At 36.7% G+C, this 26,627-nt stretch overlaps 1 protein-coding gene across 1 annotated transcript in view; it reads left to right on the top strand.

The window, feature by feature from the left end:
• SLC2A13 (solute carrier family 2 member 13) overlaps positions 1 to 26,627 on the top strand; it is a 332,721-nt gene that overhangs the window by 211,841 nt on the left and 94,253 nt on the right. Inside the window, exons 5-6 of the mRNA XM_070494235.1 lie at positions 11,035 to 11,198; positions 17,584 to 17,704. Coding sequence (XP_070350336.1) covers positions 11,035 to 11,198; positions 17,584 to 17,704 — 285 coding nt within the window. The remainder of the gene's footprint in view (positions 1 to 11,034; positions 11,199 to 17,583; positions 17,705 to 26,627) is intronic.

The raw sequence follows: 26,627 nt of genomic DNA, 5'->3' as shown, positions 1-26,627 counted from the left end.
TTGCCCTAGAGAAGCACAAGAATTCCTCCTTCCTAAGACCAAAGAGAATTTCTCTCTGGGTGCTTTGGTGGTAATATAATATCCATTAATATTAATCTTTCCATAGAAAGTTTATTGTAATAATCTAAACTCATAGGTATTGGTTTTGATATCTAGAACAGTTAAGTCATGCCATACAATTTATTTATCCATAGTATAGCAGGAGAGAGAGAAAAAAAAGAATTATCTCTGTACTGCTTACATCTTAGGTGACAGAATAAAGTAAATTACTTTGGCACCTTGTTCACACTAGTGCATTCCAGTTCCTCTGCTCCCTCTTGTTCTACAGGCCCACTCTTTTCATTAGGAGATGAAATCATCGTTTTGGAGAGTTGAAGAGTGAGCGTATTAGGGAATTTCAAGTATGATCAGTCTGTATGTTATTCTCAGTCTTTGAGAACTGAGCAATCTTGTTGACTTTTACAGCGTCCTGCCCCTCCAGTGTGCCTGCTTCCCCACTCAGTTCTTTGGGCTCAGGAGCACCAGTGGGTGGAGCTGCTTTTCCACTTATCATGGATCCCCTGCATCAGAAACACATCTTACATGCCAGTGTAACCTTCAGGCCAGTGCCGTCTCCTGTGAAAGCAAAATCCAGAATTTCCTTCCTGGCTATAACATCCATCTCCGACACTACAGTTTTTCTAGTCAGTGAACCAAATAGGTGTCTGTCATCCTGATTGTGACTTACAGTCTCTCAGGTCCTTTCCACTTCTTCCTGTGTGTGATCGTTGAGCTGGTTTTAAATGCTCTCACAGACTAAACCCTGTGATAACTAGCATCCTAAATTCCCGGCCCCTTTTTATTTTTTTAATCCCAGAATATAAGAACTGGTAATACAGCTAATTGGAATAATCAGTGGATTAACAATTTGGACTGCTGGAGGAGTTAATCACTGCCTTTATGTTCCAACAACATTTTACTCTTACTGCTCTCACTGAACTTGGCCCATGAGGTGTAGTTTTTAAGTGTTCGGTGGTTTCCTCAGTGGAACGTGAGCCTCTGCCCTCCTCAAACAGTCCCAGATGTCACCTGTGTTTTTATCTCTCACTGTGTCTGGCACAGAGTAAGCCCTGAATAAATGTATTTTAGTTGCGTGTAATTGAGACATTCAGCCATTGTGTACCTTGTTTTCCATGAGAACAGTTATTACTGTTACCGTGTCTAAATATTTGCTGAATTGAATAGATAAACTAGGAATGTATTACAGTGTGTTACTTGTAGTGTTTGGGGGACCAAGAGTTAAAAGACATCAATTATTTCATTTAAGAAAATATCAAGTTTGGCAAAGAAAAAAATAAGTTAAAAATGTCTTTCTCTGAAGACAAACATATTCCTCATGATTATTATTTTGTGTTTGTTTTACTTAAAATAATACTGGATTTAGTTCACAGAGCTGGAGGCTTAAGGTGCCTCAATACAGTATATGGCATGTTCTAATCGACAAAACTTAATACTTTAAGCAAAACTTTCAAATGACATATGCTTATTATAGAAAATTGGGAACACATAAAGAAGAAAAGCCACCTAAATATCACTGCCTAGATATAGTATATCTTAACATTTTGGCGTATTTCTTTGTCTTGTTTTTCTGTGATTAATTTTAATAGTCGAGGTTCTACCCTCTACATAATTTTGCATTTTGCTTTTTTCGCTACATCCTGCGTGCTCTCGATCTATTTTCCCAATCTGTGATTCCACAGAGATTCAGAGTTATAAATAATGTACACGAAACTACATATCTTTGCATAATCACAGTTTTGTGTGACCGTGCTCTAAAATGTTGCTTTTATATAGAGTGAAGTTTCTTGCAAACTTTTGCTTACAAACAAACCTTTGAGTTCAGTGCAGCTTAAAATAAATACTGTTTTATTCCCTTTAGATAGTCAGGGCCTATCCAGATAGAAAGCAGTGTTTTTCCTAAAGTAAATGCCATGACCTGCCCTTTTTTCTCACTCAGAGTCTTAAACCTCCTGACAGGAATTTTAAATAGACCATCACCCTTTTTCCTCTTGTTTGCTTTCATGAGGTGTTAGGTTGGAACTAGAGATACAATAAATGATGGAAAGGTAGACTAGTTTGTATCATTGAGTGAAAAAGCTTGCAAGTCATCTACAGTCATTTTTGATGTTCTCTTCCCCAGCCTTGGGTGTACCTGGGAACTCGAGGCTGGCCGGCGAGGTAGGAAGGAGTGTAGCTGAGTCAGGAGAACATGGGGGTGATGTATGTGTTGAAACTAAACCATTCAAAACATAACCCTCTACCTTTCCCTGTCACCCTGTTCCAGGGACTTTTTTATTTCTATAAATCATTTGGATTGTTTGAATACTTTATTATGAACGTTAATTATTATAATTATTTAAGAGATTAAAATTTAGTCCTCAACATATGAAAAACCACTGAACTATACACTTTCAAACGGTAAGTTTCAGGGTATATGAATTATACTTCAATATAAATTTTAAAATAAGGCAAAAAAAAAAGAAATGGAACGCCATTCTGTCCATTCATTCATTTAAATAAGCATTTACTAAGTGCCAAAAGAAACCAGAAGCCTGCTTTGGCAGTTGCAAAGGTGAATCACACATAGACTGTTCTTTTGGGAGTTTATAGTCGAGGAGAGGAAATACAGTGTGTATTTAAGTAACTCTAACACCAGAGGGAAAGTGGCTTGTATTGTAAGAGAAGTACAAATAAATTGCTGAGCAAAAGCAGAAGCAAAGACTAATGATTCCAGCAGCAAACGGTGAAGAAGGAATTTAGAGGAAAAATATTTGAGTGCTCATTGATTTTTCTATAAATTAATGTGGAATTGATCAGGTAGGTTGGTAGACTGGTGGTTGTGCGATGAGGGAGTACCCCTCTGCTCACACTTTCTCAGTGAATATTAGGCGAGGTTTCAGCTGAGGCTGGATACACTGGGACAGTGGAAAGAAGGGAGCTGCTATGAAATCATCCTTTGGAGAGTTGTAGAGCGTGCGTCTTGGAGAATTTCAGGTGAGGTTTATTTGCGTGTTTTTCTCTAGAACTTTTCAGCTGCTAAGTGTAAATGCAGAGTGGAAGAATAACTGGATATAAGGAAGCAGATTTGGAGTTTATGACATGACTTTGACAAAGGGAAAATAGGCCAAGGAGTCTGAGAATGGTGAAAAGAAAGTGATTTGGGGAAGTAAGTTTCCAAAGCAATGTCAGCATCACCTGGAAACTTATTGGACATGCAAATTCATGGTTCTAGACTTACTGAATCACAAACAGCATGGGGCCCAGTAATCTGTGTCTGAACAGGCCGTCTAAGTGATTCTCTAGCACACCAATACCTGAGATCCACTGGTTGGGAAATCTAAACTACTTAAGACAGTAAGTACACTTATGGGAGAGGGGCAGAAATGAATGACGATGGATAACGAAAAAGAGGTAGACCATATGGCTTAGCATCTTCACGAGAGTGAAGAATTGTGTGAGTGGAGGAATTGAAGTAAGTGAGCCCTGAGGGTAGGCAATGCTGGTCAGAGACTAGGATACCTGAAGGCTTTTAAAAGTAGAACAGTTAAGAGACACAGGAGTTGTATGCATAGTCCGTGTTGATACTATTCTCACGAAGAATCATGACACGGGTAGGAGTGGAGAAGAAAATTGAGAGGCAGGAACTGAAATCGCCATTGAGTGAGGAGTAACCAAAAAGTAGGCCAGCAGCTAAAGAAGGATGATTACAGGTTGGTCTAGCTCATTTCTTTCCCCTTGTCATCCTCTCCCCCACCTCAGGTGTATAGGATGTGAGAGAAAAACAGCCTAGACTCTAGATCCATGCTATAAGCAGGTGGTACCCTCATGTCCAGCCTTAGTGTACAGGGTAAGAGTGTGGGAGGGCTAGGATGAGAGGAAGATTGAGTCAAATTCGTCAATGTCCAGGTTAATGTGGAAGTAAATGACCAGGTGGAAATGGGTGACCTGATAGTCTTGGACTCCTGCTCTTTGCTTGTAAGTAGGGATGTGAGACTTGATGAGACAAGGTGAGAGCTCTTTTATCTGATATAATTAGAATCAGTACTTTTTAGTTAACTGCAAAAGACAGTTGTATGGAAATGATGCATATATACCTTCAACATTTTATTTTTAGTTTTACAATAATTCATCATATCCACTGCTTGAGCTTCCACATGGTTTTCTTGCATCAGCCACACTCAATAGTGTCATCTATGAATTCCAGGTTTAGTTTCTTTCAAATAGGACAAGAACTGAAAGACATTCGAGAAGTAACCTAAGGGCAGAATCTTTCTAGACTTTTAAATTTTAACTCTAATTTTTTATGGTTGTGTTGCCCACACAATTTTTTTTAATCATTTATCTTTATTGACTCTTTTCAAAGCGTATAATTTTGTTTTTAATACAATTCTCTTTTAGTATCTTATATTCTGTTGATTTATGTATCATTTGATTAAATTACATAATTACGACAGGCATAAACAGGTTTGGGAACAAACACATCTGTTTTGATATACATTCAGTTCAACAAATGAGAGATGTGATCCTGCATGAAGTCCCAGATGTTCAGTGTCTTGTGGATGTATGTTTTATAGAAAGAATTAATAGGTTAATTTGGCAAATTGGAGGTCAGATTAGAGAGTTTCTATCACTGTTCTTAGCAATGCATAGACGAAGGTCAATGATCTGGTAGAGGTGGGTGCGATATGTGATTTCTCCTGAGGTTTCTTTCCAGAGGCACGAAACGAGGGTGAGAGCACTGGTTTCTGAGATGGAGGGTGGTGGTTCGTACTGGGAACATTGAGAGTCTGTAGAAATCCCTTTTAACTTCCTTTGGCACATTTTTACTTTGTTCTTTCCAAAAGATTAATAAAATCATTTAAATTATGAAAATTTTTTGTAGTATATTAAATATGATTGATAATTATGCTTCCTGAGGATTACTACAATTTTTAGATCATTGCATGATTTAAGAATAGTATGATATAATTAACTAGTATGTTAGCTCAAAACACATGTATGATATACATGAAATCCTAATTTCTACTTTTCTAACTTTTATTTTTGGCTTTATGGTTTGCATCTAATAATACACGAAGAGGATTTCTCAATGTACAAAATACATAAAATAGATTTGAAATTTTTAATCTTTTTTTAACTATTTTTAAGATTTTTATATTTGAGTGAAACATTTTTCTCTTAAAGTTCATAGTTTACATAGTTATCCATGTTTTTGACAGTTTAAACACTATCCTAATAGGAAAATATAATTTTTTCAATTAAAAGAACATCTTTCATTAGAATGACATTCTTTTTTTTTTTTTTTAAAGATTGGCACCTGAGGTAACATCTATTGCCAATCTTCTTTTTCCTTTTTTTTTTCCTTTCTTCTCTCCAAAGCCCCCCAGTACATTGTTGTATATTCTAGTTGTAGGTCCTTCTGGTTGTGCTATGTGGAACGCCACCTCAGCATGGCCTAATGAGCAGTGCCATGTTCATGCCCAGGATCTGAACCCGTGAAGCCCTGGGGCACCGAAGTGGAGGGCACGAACTTAACCACTTGGCCATGGGCCGGCCCATAGAACGACATTCTAAATCTGTAGGGGGTGTACTTTGGCATATGATGCAAATAAATGTGTTTATAATCCTAGGAACTAAAAGAGTCAAACAACATAACTTAGATAATAGGAATCTTTCAGGGCTTATAGTCAATCAACCATGCTCCATAACTTTCAGTCTCCTCATTTAACTTGATGTTTTCCCAAATATGAACATGACCCGTAAGACTGTTGAGTAAGACCAGGTTCGTAGATGTCTCTATTTGGAGACTATCTGCATCACTGCTAGAACTTTTGTGCCACATGAATTAAAATGATTATGACTAAATTTTATCTGTTAATTTGTCTTATTTTGACTGGCTGTCCATATCAGGAAGAGTGTATTCCATATCTCTTTTATTCATGAAATTAAAGTTTGTAGAATTTCATACCAGAAAGTTTGTCTTTGTTATGAACTGATATGCTTTGTTTTATCAGACAGTTAAAAGTATCATTTACTGTTTTGCCTTGGCTGCCAGGAATTTCAGAGCTAGCTTGTAGTGATCATTCATCCAAAGTTTTTATATAATTATCTTCATCTTCTCCCTCTGTTACTCTCTTTTATCAGTCTTTAATTTTTGTTTAGCAATTCTGCCATGTATTTTTTATTATAAATATTCCTAATTCCTTTTTGAAAGTTGATGGTAGATAAATTCAATAAATTCAGCAGACGATTATTGAGTACCTACTTCTTGCTGTTAAATTAACTCTATTAGACTGACAATAATGAAAAAAAGGCTATGGCTTTAAGAAGCTGAAAAAAAATAACTTTTTCAGAAATTCCTAGGAAATATCTTGTTCAAATAGGTACATAATGTGTGTATTTTTATAGGCATATAAAACACTCATGTTTATATACGACCCTGTGGCATAGTGGGTAAGTTCGTCTGCTCTGCTTTGGCAGCCCAGGGTTCACAGGTTCATATCCCAGGCATGGACCTAGCACCGTTCATCTAGCCACCCTCTTGGCAGTGTCCTACATAAAATAGAGGAATATTGGCACAGATGTTAGCTCAGTGACAATGTTCCTCATCCAAAAAAAAAAAAAAGCTCATGTTTATTCTTTCATTGCTAATTAAAAGTCATCATTAGGATAGATTGCCTTTACCAAAACCTACATTTTTTCTAGAGCTGTTTTGTTTTATTCAGATTTAAAATTCAGGATTGAAAGCTGGGTCTCACGTAATGTCTGAGGTAACATTGCACATGCAGTTGGACCGTTTCTGTTCTTAGATGTCTGCAGGGAGTTGTGAAGCTGGTCTTCTGTGAGAACACACTGCCTCAGGCCTTTCAGCTTCACTCTGGGGAAAAGATGGTATGTGTGACATGACCAAAGATTGCCCAGGGAATCTTTGAAGACGAGGATAGTTTGTTTGATAGATATAAAACAATTTTGAAAAGAGAAGGCATTCCTACTTTGAGTCTAAAAGGAAAGAAAGCCTTTTTCAGTTGCTTATATTCTTCTTTTATGAAGAAGACTCTCTTATGCTTTGTGCAACTTTTCAATGAATACCCAGTCCCCTGAAAATTCAAACTAGTGCATAAAGGCTTAGAAGATTATAGATGCAGTAGTAGCCCGTTACATAGCTGGTTGGCCAATAGGATTACTTACAACAACATTGGAATTCACCCATTTTAAAATGTAAATTAAATGTATCTTTTCACCACTCCATGACCTGACTTTTAAAAACTGGGTTTGTGAATTATTCTGACCCAGATATGTCATCTCCTTCCCTGTGAAACAGGATGTAGTTATTGCCTGAATTTTTCTGGAAGTGATTACCCTTTAAGTAAATGTCCTCGCCTTCATTCCTCATCTTCTCCTTCTAACTGTTGGCCTTTTGCTTATTTTACTGCTTATTAGCACCTTTAGGTGCTAAGCAGAATAATCCCCACGCCCAACGTGTACATTTTGTAATCCCTACAACCTATGAGTGTTACATTACATGGCGAAGGGAAATTGATTGCAGATTACATTAAATCTGCTAATTAATTTACCTTTAAATAAGGAGATTATGCTGGTTACCTGGGCCTGCCCAATGTAATCACAAAAGTCCTTAAATGTAGAAGAGAGAGGCAGAAGGGACATTAGAGTAAAGTGACATGAAAGGAACTTGACTCACCTGTGCTGGCTTTGAAGGCTGAAGAAGGGGCCCCACGTGAGCCGGGGGATACAGGACACTTCTAAAACCTGGCAAAGGCGAGGAACTCTATTTCCCGGAGCCTCCAGAAAGGGATGTCCTTCTGCCACCTTTGATTTTTGACATCCAGTGAAACCCATGTCAGATTTCTGACCTACAGAATTGTTAGATAATAAATTTGTGTTGATTTAAGCCACTAAGCTTGTGGTAATTTATTATGCAATAAAAACTAAATACAGTTATGCATTGCTTCATGACAAGGATACATTCTGAGAAATGCATCGTTAGTCGATTTCATCGTTGTACGAACATCGTAGGGTCTACTTACACAAAGCTAGATGGTATAGCCTACTGCACACCTAGGCTATATGGTACTAATCTCATGGGACCACTGTCGTGTATGCAGTCTGTCACTGACCACAGCGTCTTTATGTGGCTTATGACTGTACATTTACCAATGTTCGAGAAAGGAAAATGAAGATGAAACTCAAGGCCCTCCATCCAGGAAAAGATTTAGTGTGGGTTGAAGTTGCAAGTCTTGCTGACAGGGAGAAATAAGGCCATCCCTGAATTTCAGCCCTTGCTCTCACTGTTTCCCATTAATACAGAAAATCTACATGTGCCTGTTGCCAGTGTAATGACCTGAAATACACACTTTAAAACAATATACCTTTGTTTCAGTCTGCTTCCAGGCCACCCATGTGGCCATAATTACAGTGATCTTTTCATGGAACAAATTCAATTGTGTTATTTCTCTTTAAAGCCCATTTCATGATTTTCCATTGCCTGGAGAAAAAAGCCCAAACACGCAGCTTGGCAGTCAAGGCCCCTCTACAACAGAAGCTTCTTCTACTGCCTTATGTCATACTTCTCTCTTCTATGTACCTTATGCTCAGTCAACCTGAGGTACTTACGGTCTGTGAGCCCAGCATAGTATTTTGCACTTTTCTCCTTCGTACATGTCATTTCCTTTACCACCAGTGTCCTGCGAGATCATCAATCACCCCTGCTGGCAAACTGCTGGGAACTGAATTCTTCAAGACTCAACTCAAACATTAAACGTGATGTTCTCTGGAAAATCCTGGAACCTTCCACATCCAATTAAATTGTTTGGTCTGTCCTTTATGCCACATTGTGACTTGTTAACCTTGCAATATCTTGCAATATTAAAATTATTTCTTTCCATTGCATTTTCTTATACTAAATTGTAAGCTTCTTAAGGGCAGCAAGTGGGTCTACTAACAAATTTATGGGATCTTAGTATCTCACATAGCTTATACAGTAGGCACTCAATAAATAAGTATTAAGTGAACAAATGACTATGTTACCTGACCTGGCCAACATTCCATAGAGATGCTATTAGAATGCAGGTTTCTGATTCCCCAGACCAGTCTTTGATTAGACTTTGCCTCTAAAACTTAAGTACCATGAAAGAAATTCTTTTATATACCTAGGGAACATTTTTTATTTTAAATAAAATTCTGACACTGACCAACTATTTTGTTTGGTACCACTCCCTTTTCTGTCCCTTAATTTAACAGTTGTGATTTCATAATTTTATTGTATTTAAAATGAAAACATCGAAATAACCTCTCTATTTTGTTAATTTTTTTCATAGCTCCATTTGGAAGCATTTTGTTGTGCTGTGTATCTGTTTTTATTCTTAAAACATTGAGAAGACTCTGCAATTTAATAGAATAGCATGACAAGTATCAAAATCTTTTGGCTTTAAATATTTGAATTTTCTCTCAGCATTTCTATTTTCTGCTTTTGTAGATTTGATGTTTGTGTGAGTTTCTCAGTGGTTGCATATAGGTTTGACCTTGCTGCAAGGGTCTTTATGAAAATGGGATAATGTGTATGGTAGAAATTGGAAACTGTAAGGCACTATTCAGACAGGATGAATTGTTTTCATAGTTTCTATTATTACTTTCCACTCTTGACTGCAAAACATTCACAGTTTTCATGATGATGGGAGTAGTTCCACTGGGAATTACTCTTTTTACAACAGCTGTTAGAATTCAAAATCTTAAAATGGTTGGCATAATTTTTAGTGTGATCGGTAAAACACATCCTTCATGCTGCATACTAATTTATAAGTTTGGTTTACTACTTTAAAAAAGTAAAACTCTTTTTAAGATGAATGTTGGTGTTAATATTTCATGTAAGAGGATCATCATTAATTTAAAAAATAGTAGAAGCCATCGATGAATCCGTGAGACGTAAATATATTTAAAAGATTTTATTTTTGAAATATTATGAAAATATTGATAAATACCCAGAAACTGTAGGTCGTAACTATGGAAATATTCAGTTTGATTGAACACACTGCTTGGGTGCCCACTGTCGGATTTGGGTAAAGCTAACTTGTTTTAGAATGGCTCAAAAAGCTAGGCGAAGCCATGGTTCAGAATGTGTCTTCAGGATTTGAATTCTATCCTATTTCCTAGGTGATTCGCCAGGAGTGTTTGCTTTCTTTATTTGAAGGACAGCTTTAAAGTAATCTTCTGATATAGCTACTGGTATTTTCATGGGAAAAGAAATGTCCTGTGAGAAACCTGTCTTCCTTAAATGTACCAGACATATCTCCCATTGTGCATCAACAAATTGGCATGGGATTATGGTTTTTTAAGAGCCAGTCTCCAGTGAATTCATTTAGAACAAAATAAGTCTACAGAACCCAATCATGCTGATTGTGCTAGATACTTACCTCAGCAAGAGTACACTTTTCTAGGAACCACAAAACCATTCTCAGGTCCATCATGTCAGTGTCTCATCTTCCAAGTAGGATGACATAAATTGGCACATTCTTAGTCCTTATGTCTTCTTTGAAGAGATTCCTTACAGATTTCTGCCATTATATCTCACTTTCCTTGTTATATGCAGCAAGTCTCTTTATCCTTTTAAGTATATAAATTCAGTGTGTGATGACTTCTAATTCATTCCATGGACTTGGAGCTTGTCCTTGATAGTTTTAGTGAAACTACCAGCTGCCACTGTCCCTAGTTGTGGCATACGTTTCACTTTTGAAGACTTCAGCTCTCTGTCCACTTGCTTGAGTGTCTTTTCTTGGTTATACAAAGTTCAAAATAAGTTTATGTGAACACAGTCTCTCTGTTGTGATCCTTTAAACAGTTTGCATGAATTCCCCAGTTAACTTGATGTTACTGCTGCCGCTATTCATGGTCTTTTTTAGGTCGGCTGGGTATTTTTCTATGTGAATAACTGTGTTTCTTTGAATAACCGTCAGCAATGATTGTTTTACTCTTGCCTTGCAGGTACTACAGTGCAACCATTCTGCAGATGTCGGGTGTTGAAGATGACAGACTCGCAATATGGCTGGCTTCAGTTACAGCCTTCACAAACTTCATTTTCACTCTCGTGGGAGTCTGGCTTGTTGAGAAAGTGGGCCGCAGAAAGCTTACCTTCGGTAGTTTAGCAGGTAGGTACCTGGATGAAGAATTTAATTATCAACTTTTTTCTAATGATGACAGGTTAACCTTCCAAAATGCAATACCAATACCACTCCTGCTGTAGTTTTCTTAGCCAAATAATAGAGTTCCTCTCGACAAAAAGTTTTTTAAAAAGAACTTAATGATGTTATGTATGTAATGAATGATATGTAACTAGAATTGACTAGAAACTAGAATTATAAGAGCAGTTTCAATCTACTGAGGGTAACATTTTGCTGTTATTATTTTGAGTTCTGCCCAGAGGTACAAAAGTGAAAAGAGTAATGATTTTTTGTTCTTCCTTGATTGAAAAACTTAGTATTCATAGACTCACTTTTTAACATATGTTTTATTTTTAAGTTTGGAAGAATATGGAACTAAATTTGGAGGATTTTTTTTTCAAAGCTCTTTCAACAATGGAACATTAGAACCATATAATTTCTTCACAAAACAAAGACAGGCTTGTTTTTTTTTGTATTTGAACCAGGCCTTAATTCTAGGGTAAATTCTGATTGTTTATATTTCCTATGATAGCTAAATAAGATAAAACTTTTCTCACTTTCAAGTATCTTTTGTCTTTAAGTGCCGCCCATTTTTTTTTTATTATTTCCCTGTAACATAAGGGCTCTTTCACTTGACAAAATGAGACCCATCTTTGCCATTGTCTTCACATGATTACATCATATAATTTTCTAATTTATTTCAAATATACAAGCAGATTCCTACTTATCAATTAGCTGTCTTCTAATGGCTCCTTTATACGTTTATTTAGAGTAAGAATATGTTTTTCCATTAAAATGTAAAGTTTCCAGGCTGGCATTAACTAAATTCTGTTTTAACCAAATTATACCTAAAACATTGATCTAATAGAACTACTTCAGGCACTTGTCCCAGATTTTGATGAGAAAATACATTCTGAGTTTCATACTCAGTTCTTAAGAACGTGTACTTTCTCCCACCCTTCACTTCGGAAGGAATAGTGGCATGCTTCCACCCTCTGTTCTTGCCTAGGCAGCGGAAGCCCTTGAGTACCAAAGGTAAGCTGAACTGCAGTGTCCACACTGAGGGCAAAGGGAGGGGAAGATTGTCTGATTAAGAGTCAAAGGTAATTCCAACAGCCAAGATTTATAGGGAGGCTGGAGGGTAAGAGAGGGAAGGTGAGGAGCAAGCAAAAGTTTAAAGACCACACGTTTATAAACCTGTTGAAGGAACCAGAAGTGTTTAGCCTGGAAAAAAAGACTCAGTAGACACCTAATAGATATCTTACTCTGGCAGATGGTAAATGTTAGGAGGACATAGATTTTTACTTAATATAAGAAAAATATTCCTAATAGAGCTCTCCAACCATGAATTGTGCTGTTTTATTAGGATGGTAAACTCTGGAAAAAAAAGATAGATGGCCTTCAGGTAGTGATATGCTAAAAATAAATTCCTCCAGTTGGTCGGACCTGACCCCTGAGGTTTAGGTCAACTCTAAGAAGAGGTAATAGCCGCTTTAAAAATTTTTAAGTGGATACCCTTCCTTTTCGGCAGGGCCTCAGTATATTGCTACTTCAAAGGTCTGTTTTTTAAATAGAATTTCAAGTCTTCTTGAATTTGAGATTTGGCTTTTAAGATCTAGGGAAACTGCTGATTTTGAGATCTGGGGAAAACATTTTTGTAGCAGCCTCTGTCCCTTCATTTGTTGTATTCCAATGAGACACTTTCTGATCAGTTCAGCAGGATTTTGAGGCATTCTAGATAGAGCCAGACTGTTTGGGTTGAATTGTGTGACTTTGAGCAAGGTTCCACTTCCTCATCCATAAACAGGAATTAATTATAGTCCCTTCTTCACACAGTTGTAATGAGGGCTAAATACATTTATGCGTGTATAGCATTTAAAACACTGCCTGACACAGATAGTAAGAGTGCCCAGAGCATTTTAGCTGTCACAACGTTATTACTGCCAGAGAGTGATTCTTTGTTGTTTTGGCCATAATGTGAAATCACTTTGCATCATGAGAATCCAGGAACGTTCCTGAACGCTTCTAGCTGGTGTCTTGTTTCACCTCTCAGTGTAGGTCCTCTGCCCCAAGGATTTCCAGAGCCCATCCCTGACTATTAAGAGGAAGTGTTAAGACAATTATTTGGGGGTAAAGACCAAGAGATTTCAGAGACTGCTTCTTATGAGCAACCTATAGGCACTTTTCTTTTCTGCCTTGTTCTCTTTCCAGCCAAAACTACCAACACCCTAGCTCCATCCACTACCAATATCATGCAGTGAGGCCTCCCTCTTAAGAGAGACCTTCCGTTCAAGGGGGCATCTGATCTCCTTGTCATGTGGCCAATTAAAGGGATGATGTAGATATTACAGTGGTTTAGGAGGTAGAAGGCCTGGTTTTCTTGATACAGCTCTCCTCTTTTCCTTATACATATAGATATAAATAGTCCTCTTTCTGTAGTTCTGGTTTTTAACTGATTAAATAGAACATACTGACCACCTACAGAAGAAAACTTACTCTTAAAGAACCTTGTTTAGTGTATTAGTATTACTCCAGTGTGACCCACACAGAAGATGTTTATTTCGCTTTCCGATACCAATTAATTCTGGATTAGTCATTTTTATTTGAATGTTTTTGTTTTATTCCTTTGTGTGTAGGTATATATTTGATAGTCTAATAGTGCTAAGTATTAGAACGCTGTTCTATTTAAAATTTTTTAAATTAGCCTGGAATTTTTAAACTTTTCATTCAGTTTTATTCCCTATTTTCTCTTTTTATTAGGATTTATTTTCTTACATTGGGTTAAAAACAGTGGGAAAACATATCAAAATAATTTTTTGAATAGGTGTTCATTCTTTAAAAATTACTACAAATAAATTATATTTAGCTAGACCCAGACAAAGAAACTCTTTATACAAAGAAATATAAAATATATAGTCCCTGAATAATTTTAAATGTAGGACATTTTTGTGGTATTCTGACTTTTAATATTTTCAAAGCTTGTTCAGAGAACTGGTCTTTCCTGTAAATATTGTAAATTTAATGACAACCTCTTGATTCTTTTAATAGAAGAAAGTTTATATCTATGTAGCTTTATTGCTTATAAATCAGAAAACCTGAAACACGGGGTTATTTTCCCCCAGTTATTTTGGTAGTGAAATATTTCAGAAAACATCACTCACAAGCCGTCTCCATCAGAATTACCATGAGGTATTTATTTTTAAATGTGGATTCTTGGGCTCTACCCCAGATCTGCTAAATTAGAATCTCTGAAGGTAGGTTCTGAAGCAAATGCACTGTAAGCATGTTCCCCAGGTGATATTTTCACACATATAGTGTGCTCTGTTAGGGTCATGGGAAGGGAAATTAGTTTTTTCTGAGTATTCAATAATAATCTAACCCCTGCACCAGGTAGTTAATGTAACATTACATCAGACATTTTTGAGAATGCCACTTATCCAACACACTTCACTTCCTGTGGAGAACATCTTTGTTAGGGAAATTATATCAGAATTCCAAAATGTAACAGTATACTTGGTTAAGAGAGACCCTTTTCTTGAAATATAAAGAATGTGCAAAAACTGCCCAGGACACTGGAGGAGTTCCTTTCATCCAAGGTCTTGTTGTATTGGACTCGAATCTAGGTGGCAGTCATGATTCATCTGACAGTAACTACAATTATTTTGAATAATAACAAGTGACTGATAAAATATCTGTAACTTGTTAAATGAAAGGAGATAGGTAATTCAAGTAGTTTTAAGTTTTAAAGGTATGTGAGTGTGTGACAGAACTAAGTGATCTTTTAAAATTTATTTCATAAAGTCGTGTAAGATACCTTTGCCTTCTCTTAAGAAATTTATCATCTCATAAGGGTTTTGACCCTGTCTGCTCATCATAATCACCTGTGCAGCTGTTTAAAACGCAGATATCTGATCCCCAGAGACTGATTCAGAGGTTGAGGTCCATCCCAAGCATTTGCTTCCCGTAGGAAGCCGGGATGGAGAAACACTGCTAGATGTAATAAAGAAGGTCAGGGTATAAATACTGATTTTTAACAGATTTCCAAAAAAAAAGTGTTAAAATAAAAATAAATTTGTGCTTAAGAAGGGTAAACCTTCAGCTCTTTAGGAATTTTGTGTATCCAGAATGGTCCATTCCCCATATTTTGCAGGTGGGTTGGATGTTTCTAGATGTGGATGCAAGGGTCCTATTGCCCGTACTGCAGAACTCTCAGCTAGGGTATGTGTACCACACAACCCCTTGACCTCAACTGCATAGTCTTAAGACTTAGGACTATTGTTTTGTTTTGTTTTCTTCAAAAATAGCTGATATTGCAAAAATCTGTGGTACTATGATTCATCCATTCAACTGGTACTTATTGGGATCTGCTGTATGCCAGGCATTAGGATTGGACATATGTATGTGCTAGATATACCATCTTAGAGTTTATATTTTATCATGCAGACAGGTTATTTAATAAGTGTTATGAAGGAAGAGTATCATCTTTCCTTCTCTTCTTAAAGTATCAAGGTTTCCTGGTTGAAAAAAGTCTTCTCTGTCCCATGACAATATGCTGTGGAAGTAATTCGGGAAAATCCTGAGAGACTCAGGTTCTTTGATAGACAGATTAACAGTAAAATTCATGGTTTGTTTTGTTTGAGGAGAGAGGGATGGTTTTCATAACAGACCTAATATATCTCCTCTCTTCCTGAGAGACAGATCTCTTTTCTGTTTCCCAATTAAGGGCTTGATAATCCTTTGAGAAAAGTAATGCCTCAAACTATTGCTATTTCTGGTTTGAATTTTAAGCCAACAAGGGGAAAACAAACAGTGATTTTAGGTTCATGGCTTTTTTGACCCAGTACAGCAAAATAAACTTCTGATTTTCCCTTCAAGCCTCCCCTTCCTTGAACTTTTTTCTACAATATTGAAAGTATGCTGCTACTAATGATAATGATAGTTCAATAACTAATATTTTATAGCATTACAAAAATCTTTCAGATACATTATGATATTTAAAATTCACTACAATTCTGCCAGGTGAATATTTTCACAAAGCCCCATTTTATAGAAGACAAAACTGAATTTTGGAAATGTTGTGTGCCTTGCCCAAGAGCAGAGTCAAGAAACAGCAAAGCTAGAACTTAGCCACTGTGCTTATCTTGACACGTCCCCTATAGCCTAAGCAGCACCACCTCGACTGTTACAGGATCCGTTGCACTTCCCCAGTGCTTCCCACACTTCTTCTCTTATCCGTTCTTTTAGTAGTATTTTTGGTTATATCTTAAATTACCTCCCAGTTTAATAACTTTACAGTACATAAATGACCTCCTTATATTCCATGTTTTAAATATACTGCCCCCTTCAAATACATTGTACAAATTAACGCAGCCATATTTTCCTTGTCCATTCTTCCCATGACCCTTTTTGTTTATCCTCACAATGGCTGGAACAATAGTCAGAAATTTGAAAACTTTGTTATTTACCATCAGGATGTTTCTCAGGGACTCAAAAATGAACTTTTTCAGCGATATACATAATCACTATTCCTATACCCTAAGATCAAAGACAAAAATTCCTCTTCCAAGTACTAACAGGAAAGACGAACCCAGTCACACATCACTTCGCAACAGGGATACGTTCTGAGAAAAGTGTTGTTAGGTGATTTTGTCATTGTGCAATCATCATAAAGTATTCTTACACAAACTCTAACCCTGTTCCTGACCCTGACCCCAGTCCCAACCCAACTACACATCTAGGCTGTATGGTACTAATCTTATGGGACCACTGACTTATGTATGGTGTGTCATTGACCAAAATGTCATTCGCATTATGCAGAGCATGATTGTACAATGTTATATCATTTCTGGCATCTTAAAGTCTTCAAAAAGAAAATGCTACTCTTTAGTAAGAAATGCTCTTTCAACTCCTTTTGAAATATTTAGTTTGTCACTTTTTAGTTTACTGATTTGGGTCTTACATGATGAAATGCCATTAGAACAATTTTCTTAGCAATGAAAGGAACACTTGGTGTAAATCTGTTGCCTTCCGTACTTCCTGACATATTAGGCACTCAATAACGTTGGTTACATTAATTGATTTTGAGATCGTCAGCAATACAAGGCGGTTTGTTTTTTTGTTTTTAGGAAATCATTACCAATCTACTGCTTGGCTAGCAAGTGTTTTTGTTTTGAATCTCACTCTTGTCATGACTCACAGTGAATGTGCTAGTGAGTTTTTCTGATAATTTGTGTATATATATTGGGAGCATTTTTTTAATCCAATAAAGATAGATCAAGGTGTTTTTCAGAGATTTGTCTTGCCAAACCCAGTCTGCTTTGGAAGAATGTTGTCAACTATTCTCTGATGTAAAACTTTTGTTTGTTTGTTTTAGGTACCACCATAGCACTCATTATTCTTGCTTTGGGATTTCTGCTATCAGCCCAGGTTTCCCCACCCATCACTTTTAAACCGATAGCTCCATCAGGTCAGAATGCTACGTGCACAAGATACAGGTGAGATTTCATTATGATCTCCTTCGTAACCTAACTCCAGTAACTTTTTTATTTGCTTTTAACTTTTCTACAATTTGAGAGATGAGTAGGAGCTTGTTTATGAAGGGAGGTAAGAAAGTGGAAAAGGTGGTAGAGAGGGACTACCAGGAAGAGGAACAGTATGTGCAAAGAGATGGGGGTGAAAGTGCTCAAGGAAAAATGAGTTGTTCGACACAATTTTGGTCATGTTTCTCTGGAAATTAAAAGTAGGGATTATTATGGAATCTAAGCAGAAATGGCTGTAAAACTATTTTAGATCATATATAACTCAGTGACAGCTGCATTCCATGTGAAATAAATGACTTTAATCAGTAAGTAAACTTTTTCATGAAGTACATGTCTGATATAGTTGATTATCATCTGGATATTCTATTAATTAATTAGTAATTCTATTAATTGATCTTCTCTGAGTTCCATAGGTATCTCTTCATTCATTTAAGCAGAAAAGAAAGTTTCTTCTCACTGCTAGGGTTCTTCAGAGGATAAGAAAGTAGAAAGAGGTGGTAGAAGAGAGTAAAATGTGTTCTAGGGGCCAACTGCAAGTTTAAGAGCTTGTTCAGTGTAATGCCATACACACCGTGTGAGAGGTGGATGGAGACATGGATGAATGGGAAGACAGATGGACTGGAGAATGCAGAAAGGAATTAGTTAAAGATTTCATGACTGAACAGATCAGTTCATATATTTGGTAGCAGTTTCCAAGTTTCTTACTTCATTTTAGTGGTTGAAAAGGCTAGAAACCCTCTTAAAACATATGGACAGAACAAAACCTAGCTTTAAAAACAAAAAATTATATTCTTCCAGCATCAATTAGATGGACACAAGTCTGAAATCACTGGGTAAATGATGTTATTAATTTATTAATAGGTAAATGGTTTATTAATTTTTAGTCAGATACTTCTATATGAAATTAAAACATTACATTGATAAACTAAATTCTACTTGGAGCTTCTTATTGAGCTTGTATTTATGGTGGCTTCTCATTACAACGATGAGGAAGATATATATTATGATGCCTTCCCGGCCCCAAATTGTGATATCCACTTGCCATTGGAAATGAGCAGTTATATCTCCTCCTTTCTCTTGCTAATGAATAAGATTTATTTATTTTATTTATTTATTGGCCCACTGATTTTTTTATAGTCTTTATCTTGTTTTAAAGAATACTTAAATATATCTTAATAAAAGAAGTTAACCTTAGCTTAGACTATTTCTGGATGGAATGATCTTTACTTTCTTTGGACATCCCACCTCAACTGCTAGAAAGATGGTAGGGCCATTGCCAGAATTATGCGTGCTCTACTTTTGTTTTTCTTGATGGATATTTTAAGTAAAATGTTTTTAACAGTTACCTCTAAAAAATTATTTAAAAAATTGCTCTTTGAGCAATATAGAATACTCTCTAGATCTGATGTCTGACTTAACAGTTTAGATTCAGAATAAGACTGATGTAGTATTGGGTCAGCTAAAGGCAGAAAGTCAGCCAGAGAGTATGAAAAAAAAATTTTTTTGAACTTTTGACACTGGAAAGGTATGACTAAGTTTTTAATGATTCACATAATGAAATAATCTTCCTGACATTGACTTTTAAAGTTTAAATTAAAATATTTATTGCCCTAGTGTAGCTCATTGCACAGCCATTTATGATCATCAATCTATTAATCCTCCTGATCCTTCTAAGTTATTATCACCTACCTAATATTTCAATATAAAATTGTAATGGAATGAGAGAAGTGGTACAGTCTAATTGTATTTTTATCAAAAAAAATGGGCAGCAATTTTTGAAAAGAGAACCAAATTTTAGATGTCCTTTGCAAGTCAATAAGTATGCAAAACAATTATTTATTGTGTGCCTTCTTTCAAGTAACATATTAGGCTTTGTGGGAATTTGACGGTAAGTATTTATAGTCTGAGTAATTTTATAAAATATACCTGCAGTCCCCTTGCTATTTTTCTTGTTAAAACTATCCATGCACGTTTCCTCTTCCATTAAGATAAGCATGCAAAAGTCCTGTTTATAGTACCTTAAAATGAGTAATGTTCGTACTGTAAATGGAGGTGATATGCTTTCCCCATGGAATGATCCATATAGGAAAATTGAGCAAATACAACATTTAAAAAGGGAGTTGGTTTAATATCTATCTTAAGAACATTGTATACTATTGTTAGGAGTGTAAATTTTTCTCCATTTTGGAAAGTAATGTAGTTCTGCCCAATAAAAGTTAAATTCCTTTGCCCATTGACTCAGCACTTCCACTTACAGAAATCTTTAGACTAAAGTGATGAATATGTAATCCATTCTGACTAGAGTAGCGGAGAAGATTTGAGAAAGTGAATGGTTCAAGAACAGTGGTTCTTTATTTTAATTCAGTAAGTATTGATTGTATAGCAGGCACTATTGCAGATTAGGGCCCAAAATACTGTAGGTTGGGGTCACAAAAGACTTTGAACCCAAGAGATTGACTACCCTAAATAATTTTCAGTGAGAACTTCCCATTTTTAGAATAGTTTTTTAATTGATGATGTTTTATTCCAAGGCCTGGTTAGATTTTTATGAACTGAATTTATGAAAGAACGTCTTTCAGATCTGCTCTTTTTAGCAGATAAAATTGGACAAAGATAAGGATGGATAAAAGTTGCTATAGAAAATGTGCAGCCACCTGAATAAAAGCTGTCACAAGGTACCAACTGTGGCTAGGAGAAATAACTCTAGTGTGGGTATCATCTGAATAATATATCTGTGTAAGAATATACACACTCATACTCCTAATATCACTTTCAGCCCCACGTTCTCAAATTACTAATGTACTATCCCTTTTGTATCCAATTAAACATATTTTCTTATGAAAGCTATCCAAGCTTTGAGGATTCAAACCTTTCCTAGGTAACGCTTCCCTCAAATCCTTGACATTTTATTATTTAGAAATGTGATCTTAGTATATGTAAATTACTACCCTAAAACCTTTCAAAGTAAACAGATATTTCTTAAAGTTTACAGTTGTAGAATTTCAAGGTACCCTTGCCCTAGGGTTTTCATCTCATCTCATTCATTCATGCATGCATGCATGCAGTTAAAAATATTTATGGAGCACCCACTCACAGGATTGTAGTAAAAATGAATTAATGTATGCAAAGCACATAAAACAGTGCTTGGCACATAATAAGCACTCAATAAATATTATAGTCATTGTTTTAATCAATAAAGCCTATAGTAAGAGATGACATTGGGATGATGGGTAGAAGTCTTTCCCATCTTTGGAGAAGACTACCCTGAGGATAAGATGTTTGAACTGAGCTCTGAAATGGGGAGAAGAGTGTACCAGGCAGAAGAGACAGCAGGTGCAAAGACTGTGCAAGGCAGTAAGGAACTTGGCAAGTGCAAGGAACTGAGAGAAGGCTGATGGCTTAGAGAAGAATAAGAGAAGGCTGGTAAGGGAGGCCAGAGCCAGATCATGCAGAACCTCAGAGGTCATGGTCTTCAGTCCAGGAATATGAACCCATGGGGAGTTTTAAGCAAAATAGTGACTTGACCAGATTTTCTATTCTGAACTTTCTCTCTGGGGTGGGGGTTCACACAGGGCACATGCTGATGCAGGGAGACTGGTTATTAGAGCTTCTATGAGAGAGATGATGGTTGCCTGGACTAAGGTGGTGATATTGGAGAAGAACAGGTAGGCAGATTCTAGATATGTTTAAGAGAGACAAGTCAATAGGAATTAAAAATAAGTAATTGATTAACTATGAGCAACCAGGTAGCATAGATCATGGAAATGAAATGGGGTAATTGAATGAGGCCATTACTACATTTTAGTAGGAATTGACAAAAGGGACTGTGCCTCTAATTCATTGCTCTTTTTCCTATTACTATTTCTCAATTTAGAGTCTTACCTAGAATCATCTGAGGAGGTACCTAAACCTCCATCCCACTCCCACAGATCTGCCTTACCAGGACAGTGGAGAGTAGGTTAGAAACGCGCCTCCAGGTGATTCCAGTCCATCTTCCATTTAAGAACTACTACCACAATGCTTCAGTTTGTTTTTAACTGCCAGCTTCCTTTCATTTCTTTTTTTTTTCTTCTTGAGCATTGTTAAACCAAGAGTTCAAAAATAATCAATGTGGTTCTTTTTCTGTAGAGTAATAATTTCACGTTTTCCTCTCCAGATGAAGTTTCCAGACATCCAAATCCACAAACTGTTGCTTCGTCTTTAGACTTCCTTATGGCAGTGACACTAGTTTTACGGAACTGTATACACCTAGCTAATTAAAGTTAGTCCCTTCAGAGTTCATTTACAATAAAAATAATTTTGCATTCACTGCGTTTTTCTCCTTTTGCTAATCTTCTGTGATTTAGCACACATCATTGGCATTGGCACTGTAAGGCTGTTAGATTCCATCATAAAACTTTGATGCAACCTTAGAAATGTACAGAAACCCTGTTAGCTCCTGTTTTTTCCTAGTATTTGGCCTCCTGCTGACTGATAATGTGTTTATTTCTAGTAATTCTTAGCAATTTGATGATGAATGTAGTATTACTCTGTGAGTGAAACTTTCCGTTTTTGTCGAATTTTGTTTGCCACTTTCTGATTTCCTTTAAAATTAACCTCTTTTAATTTTTTTTGGCCAGATAGTATAGGCTAATATGCCTTGTGTTTAGTATTAATAAAACAACAGAAGAAAATATATCTGTTAAATCATATCCACAGACCTATTTCAGATGAAGATAAATGTACATAAATTTGGAGAAAGGGAAAATGAGAGTTCAAACAAAAAGCCCACAGAACCTTATCATGTTCCCTTATCTCCAAATAAGAGATGTACATGTCTTTTGCAAGCACTTAAATAGCCAGTGCTGAATTTAACACCTGGATAGGAGGATGGTGGAAGAGATTCTCGGAGAAAGTTGGCCACTTCTGGGGCATATTCACTGAGTACTTCATGACCTTTTTCTCTTGATGCGTGGGCTTTTGGCCAAGGGCCTGCAAAGCCCCTACAGTGGCAAGATCCCCGACTCAAACTTTGTTTTCCACAGTCAAGAAGTACTTCTTGGGAAGCCTGAACAACAAAAAGGAGGACTTCAGTTTAAGTGTGCAAAGAGTGGGGGAAGGGCATTCCAAGAAGAGGGAACATCATGTGTACAGGACCTAAGCAAGGAGTATGGCTTCTTCAAGGAACTTACCAATGAGCCTGGGTCATAGCAAGCAAGCAAGAGAATGGCACAAAGATAGACTGGATGGCAGGCCAGTGACAGACGATGCCAAGACGTCAAAACTGAGAATTTTGGACATCATCTTAGAATATTGAGAAGCCTTTAAAGGGTGATAAAATGAGAATGACAATCAGACTTCTGTTTTTAAAGGATTACTCTGGATGCAGAGTGGAGAATTGATTAGAGAAGGACGAAGGATGATGAAGGGAGATCAGTAAAAGAACTCAGCAGCCTAGGCAAGAGGAAATAATGCATCTTTGCCAGTGGCAGTGGAGATAGACTCAAGAATTTTGGGTGAGGAGTGACAGAGCTGAGTGATTGCATGGTTGACATACAAGAACAAATGCTTTACACATAGTTAGGATAGCACTCAGGTAGGAGGAGTCCAGGGATCTGAAACCTCACTGTAGACCACTTCTTAGAAACACGATTCCAGAGGTATAAATGGGGAGACCCTTTCCTTTGCTTTCCAGTTAAATACAGAAATCACATAATAGGAATAATAATATTTGCTGTCATTTATACTCTTGTTTGAAATGCCATTTTCATTCCAACTTGAACTCAAAAGACTTTTGAGCAAAGCTCCTCTGAACTTATCTATTTAGGTCTGAAGTAACATAAAAAGATAAAGGGAAAAACGTGTATCTCTGATAACCCATAAGGACCTGTATTCTCATTCTAGAACTCTGGTCATTGCAATGAATAAATAAAATCAACCTGGAGTTTTGTTCATATTTCAAGTCAATCTACTTCAGAATATCATCCCTATTTTGTTCTATGTAAACAAAAGGAATATATTATCCAGTACTGTGATAGCAGTGGATGATAATCATAACCACGGGTGTATTTCTTTATAATAAAGGCCTAGAAAACTTTACAGATAATAAGTAATAAATAAAATTCCTAAAAAAACTTAACTGTTCTCTTATTAAGTTTAAATAAATTGAAGATCACCTTCTTGTAAATCATGATATTGAATGAATGATGAAAGCAGCTTAGATATTAACATTTAAACGTTCCGATTTGTTAAATTACAGGGTTTTCCATCGCATTGTAAAAGCATGTTACATAGCCCCTGGTATGCTTTCCCTGCCTGAGTGGTTGAAAAATACCTATTGCTGTAGACCAACATTTTGATTTATTTTTAACACAAAGCATAGCAACCTGGTTAAAAGAATCTGTTCGGTGAAAGTAACTTTAGAAAATATTATTTTGGTTGGCTGGGTGGTTGAGTGAGTAGATGCATAGATGGATGGATGGATGGTTTTGAAAAAAGAAGGTAGATGGTGCTGACTAGGAAATTTTAGTGTAATTTTTATCCTAGAACTTTGCTGCTAGAAGAGAGTTGATGAGTTAGGACGTTTCCAAGACTTTCTTTCTTCAGTGCTTGGCCTTTACTTCTAGTCGTGGCTAGAGCATGACTAGTGGTACCTTTTGTAGGCATGCCAGCACATGTAGCACTTTAGGCTTGAAGAACTCTGGGCATGCAACAAGTCATGGGTTGCTCAGGTAATGCTTTAGTGAATTTTTTATATTGTTGCATGGTATTAACAAAAGACTATTTTCTTAATATTAATAAGTAATAAAACAAGATAGCATGACACATGCCTCTTGGATTATAACATCCAGGTTATATGGTGAATAAATTGAAAGACTAGAAAAATGAAAGCACGTAACCTAAACAATCTGGTTTTGGAAGCAGACAATCAGCAATTGATTATGTGTGATTCTACACAGTTTAACCAATCAAAGAATACAGCACTTTAGGAAAAAATATTTATACACATTTGTAGTCAGTTCATTCTTCTCATAAACATTTTTGAGAGCTGCTGTGGGTCAGGGGATATTGAGATTAGAGGAAGAAAAAGAAGCCTATTCCACATGGAGCTCACAGCTAGGAGGGAGAAAGATAGAGATAAATAATTGCAGAGCAGTGTGATAGAGGCTGATAAATGTATCAGAGCATGCCCTGGAATAATTTATTTCTCCTGGGGCCATCACAGAAGGCTTCACACATGAGGGTTCTTAACCTTCACATTGTTCTGGACCCCTTCTTAGAGTGTTGTTTTTACCTGCATTAAATAAATTATATAGGAGTACAAAGGAAATCAATTATGTTGAAATCTGCTTGCCAAAATATTTTTTTTTAAATAAACTTGTTATATAGTAATGTCCGTACTTCTTTATTAACATAACAGATCTAGCTGCAGGGTTCATACCATAGTTTCAAAACCATGCTGAATATAAAGAGTATTTTGAGATTTCTCCAACTACTATAATGGGATATGAAAATATGTGATTTCTATTGTTGTCAGTAGTTTATCACCTACATTCATAATCGAAGGAAATGCTAAATTTCAGTAAAAGGTTAATGAAATACAAATATAATTTTTTTCTCATCCAAGTTTATGGGTTTGACGTTCAGAAGCCCTCACAAAGAAGTGAGGTTGATCCAATTCTTCAAGGGTGAGTAGGAGCTTCTCAGACCAGTGAAAGTGGACAAGCATCCCAGGGCATGAGAGCAACCTGTGCAAAGACAGAGACGTTGGAACAGATTTGCTCTTCAGGGAATTATAAAGTTGATACTGCTGGAGAAAGGGGTACCAGTGGCGAGATGAGGCAGAGGGAAAGGCAGGGCCTTAAATACTAGGTCAAGACGATGGTAGAGGGAAACCATTCCACAGCATCAGGCAGGGGAGTAACATGGTCAAATCTGAGCTTTATGAAGAGTTTTCTGCATGAATTTTGGGATGTATGTTGGAGGGAGCCAGTGTATATTTGGCAGCCCCAGAGAAAGATAAGGAGAGTCTGAAGTTGTTGCGTAATGTGAGCTTGGGACGAAGCTATCTGTGGAGGTATGATTAGGGGTAGACTGGTTAAATGTTAAAGGGAAAGAATGAGGGAAAAGGAGTTTGGGCAGGTCAGTTTTATGGATATTCAGTGGGGGTTAAGCAACTCCAGATGATAAACCTGGGAAGATAGATGGACCATAATTCCAGGCCTGCTTTTTATTTTAAAATATTAATAGTTTCTGTTGGTTAATTCCTTACTGTATGCAGGCGTTGTTGGATATCATCTCATCCTTAAACTTCCCTAAGAGGAAGATGCTGTTATTATCTAATTTTATGGATAAGAAGATAAGGCTCAGAGGGTTTATGTAACTTGCCTAGAGTAGTGTAACTGGCAAGTTGCGGAGCCATTTTGTTCTCTCCACCAACACCCCCCTTAGTCAAACTAATGGCTTTTCTTTGAGTGTGTGTCAATATTACAGATTCTTTGAGCAGTGTTCTAAAGAGACTCCAAGTATCAATTACCTAAAAAGCAAAGGGAAGAGTTTTAAGTTCCACATGTTTAAATGCCAGTTATTTAAATACTAAGTTTTATTTTGTTTTGTTTTTTGAGGAAGATTAGCCCTGAGCTAACATCCATGCCCATCTTCCTCTACTTTATGTGTGGGCTGCCTGCCACAGCATGGCTTGCCAAGCCATGCTTGGGTCTGTGCCGGAGATCTGAACCAGCAAACCCCAGGCCGCCGAAGCGGAGCATGTGAACTTAACCACTACACCACCAGGCCAGCCCCTAAATGCTATGTTTTTATTTAACAAAACACTCCCCTGAAAATCAAGTACCAAGTGATGAAAATTGCTAAAACCAGAGACACCTTCATGAAATTCTAC

This window comes from Equus asinus, chromosome 22 (assembly GCF_041296235.1).
Source record: "Equus asinus isolate D_3611 breed Donkey chromosome 22, EquAss-T2T_v2, whole genome shotgun sequence".
Lineage (NCBI taxonomy): Eukaryota > Metazoa > Chordata > Mammalia > Perissodactyla > Equidae > Equus > Equus asinus.
The sequence above is the reverse complement of the archived record's forward strand: the minus strand, read 5'-3'. Positions and strand labels throughout refer to the sequence as shown.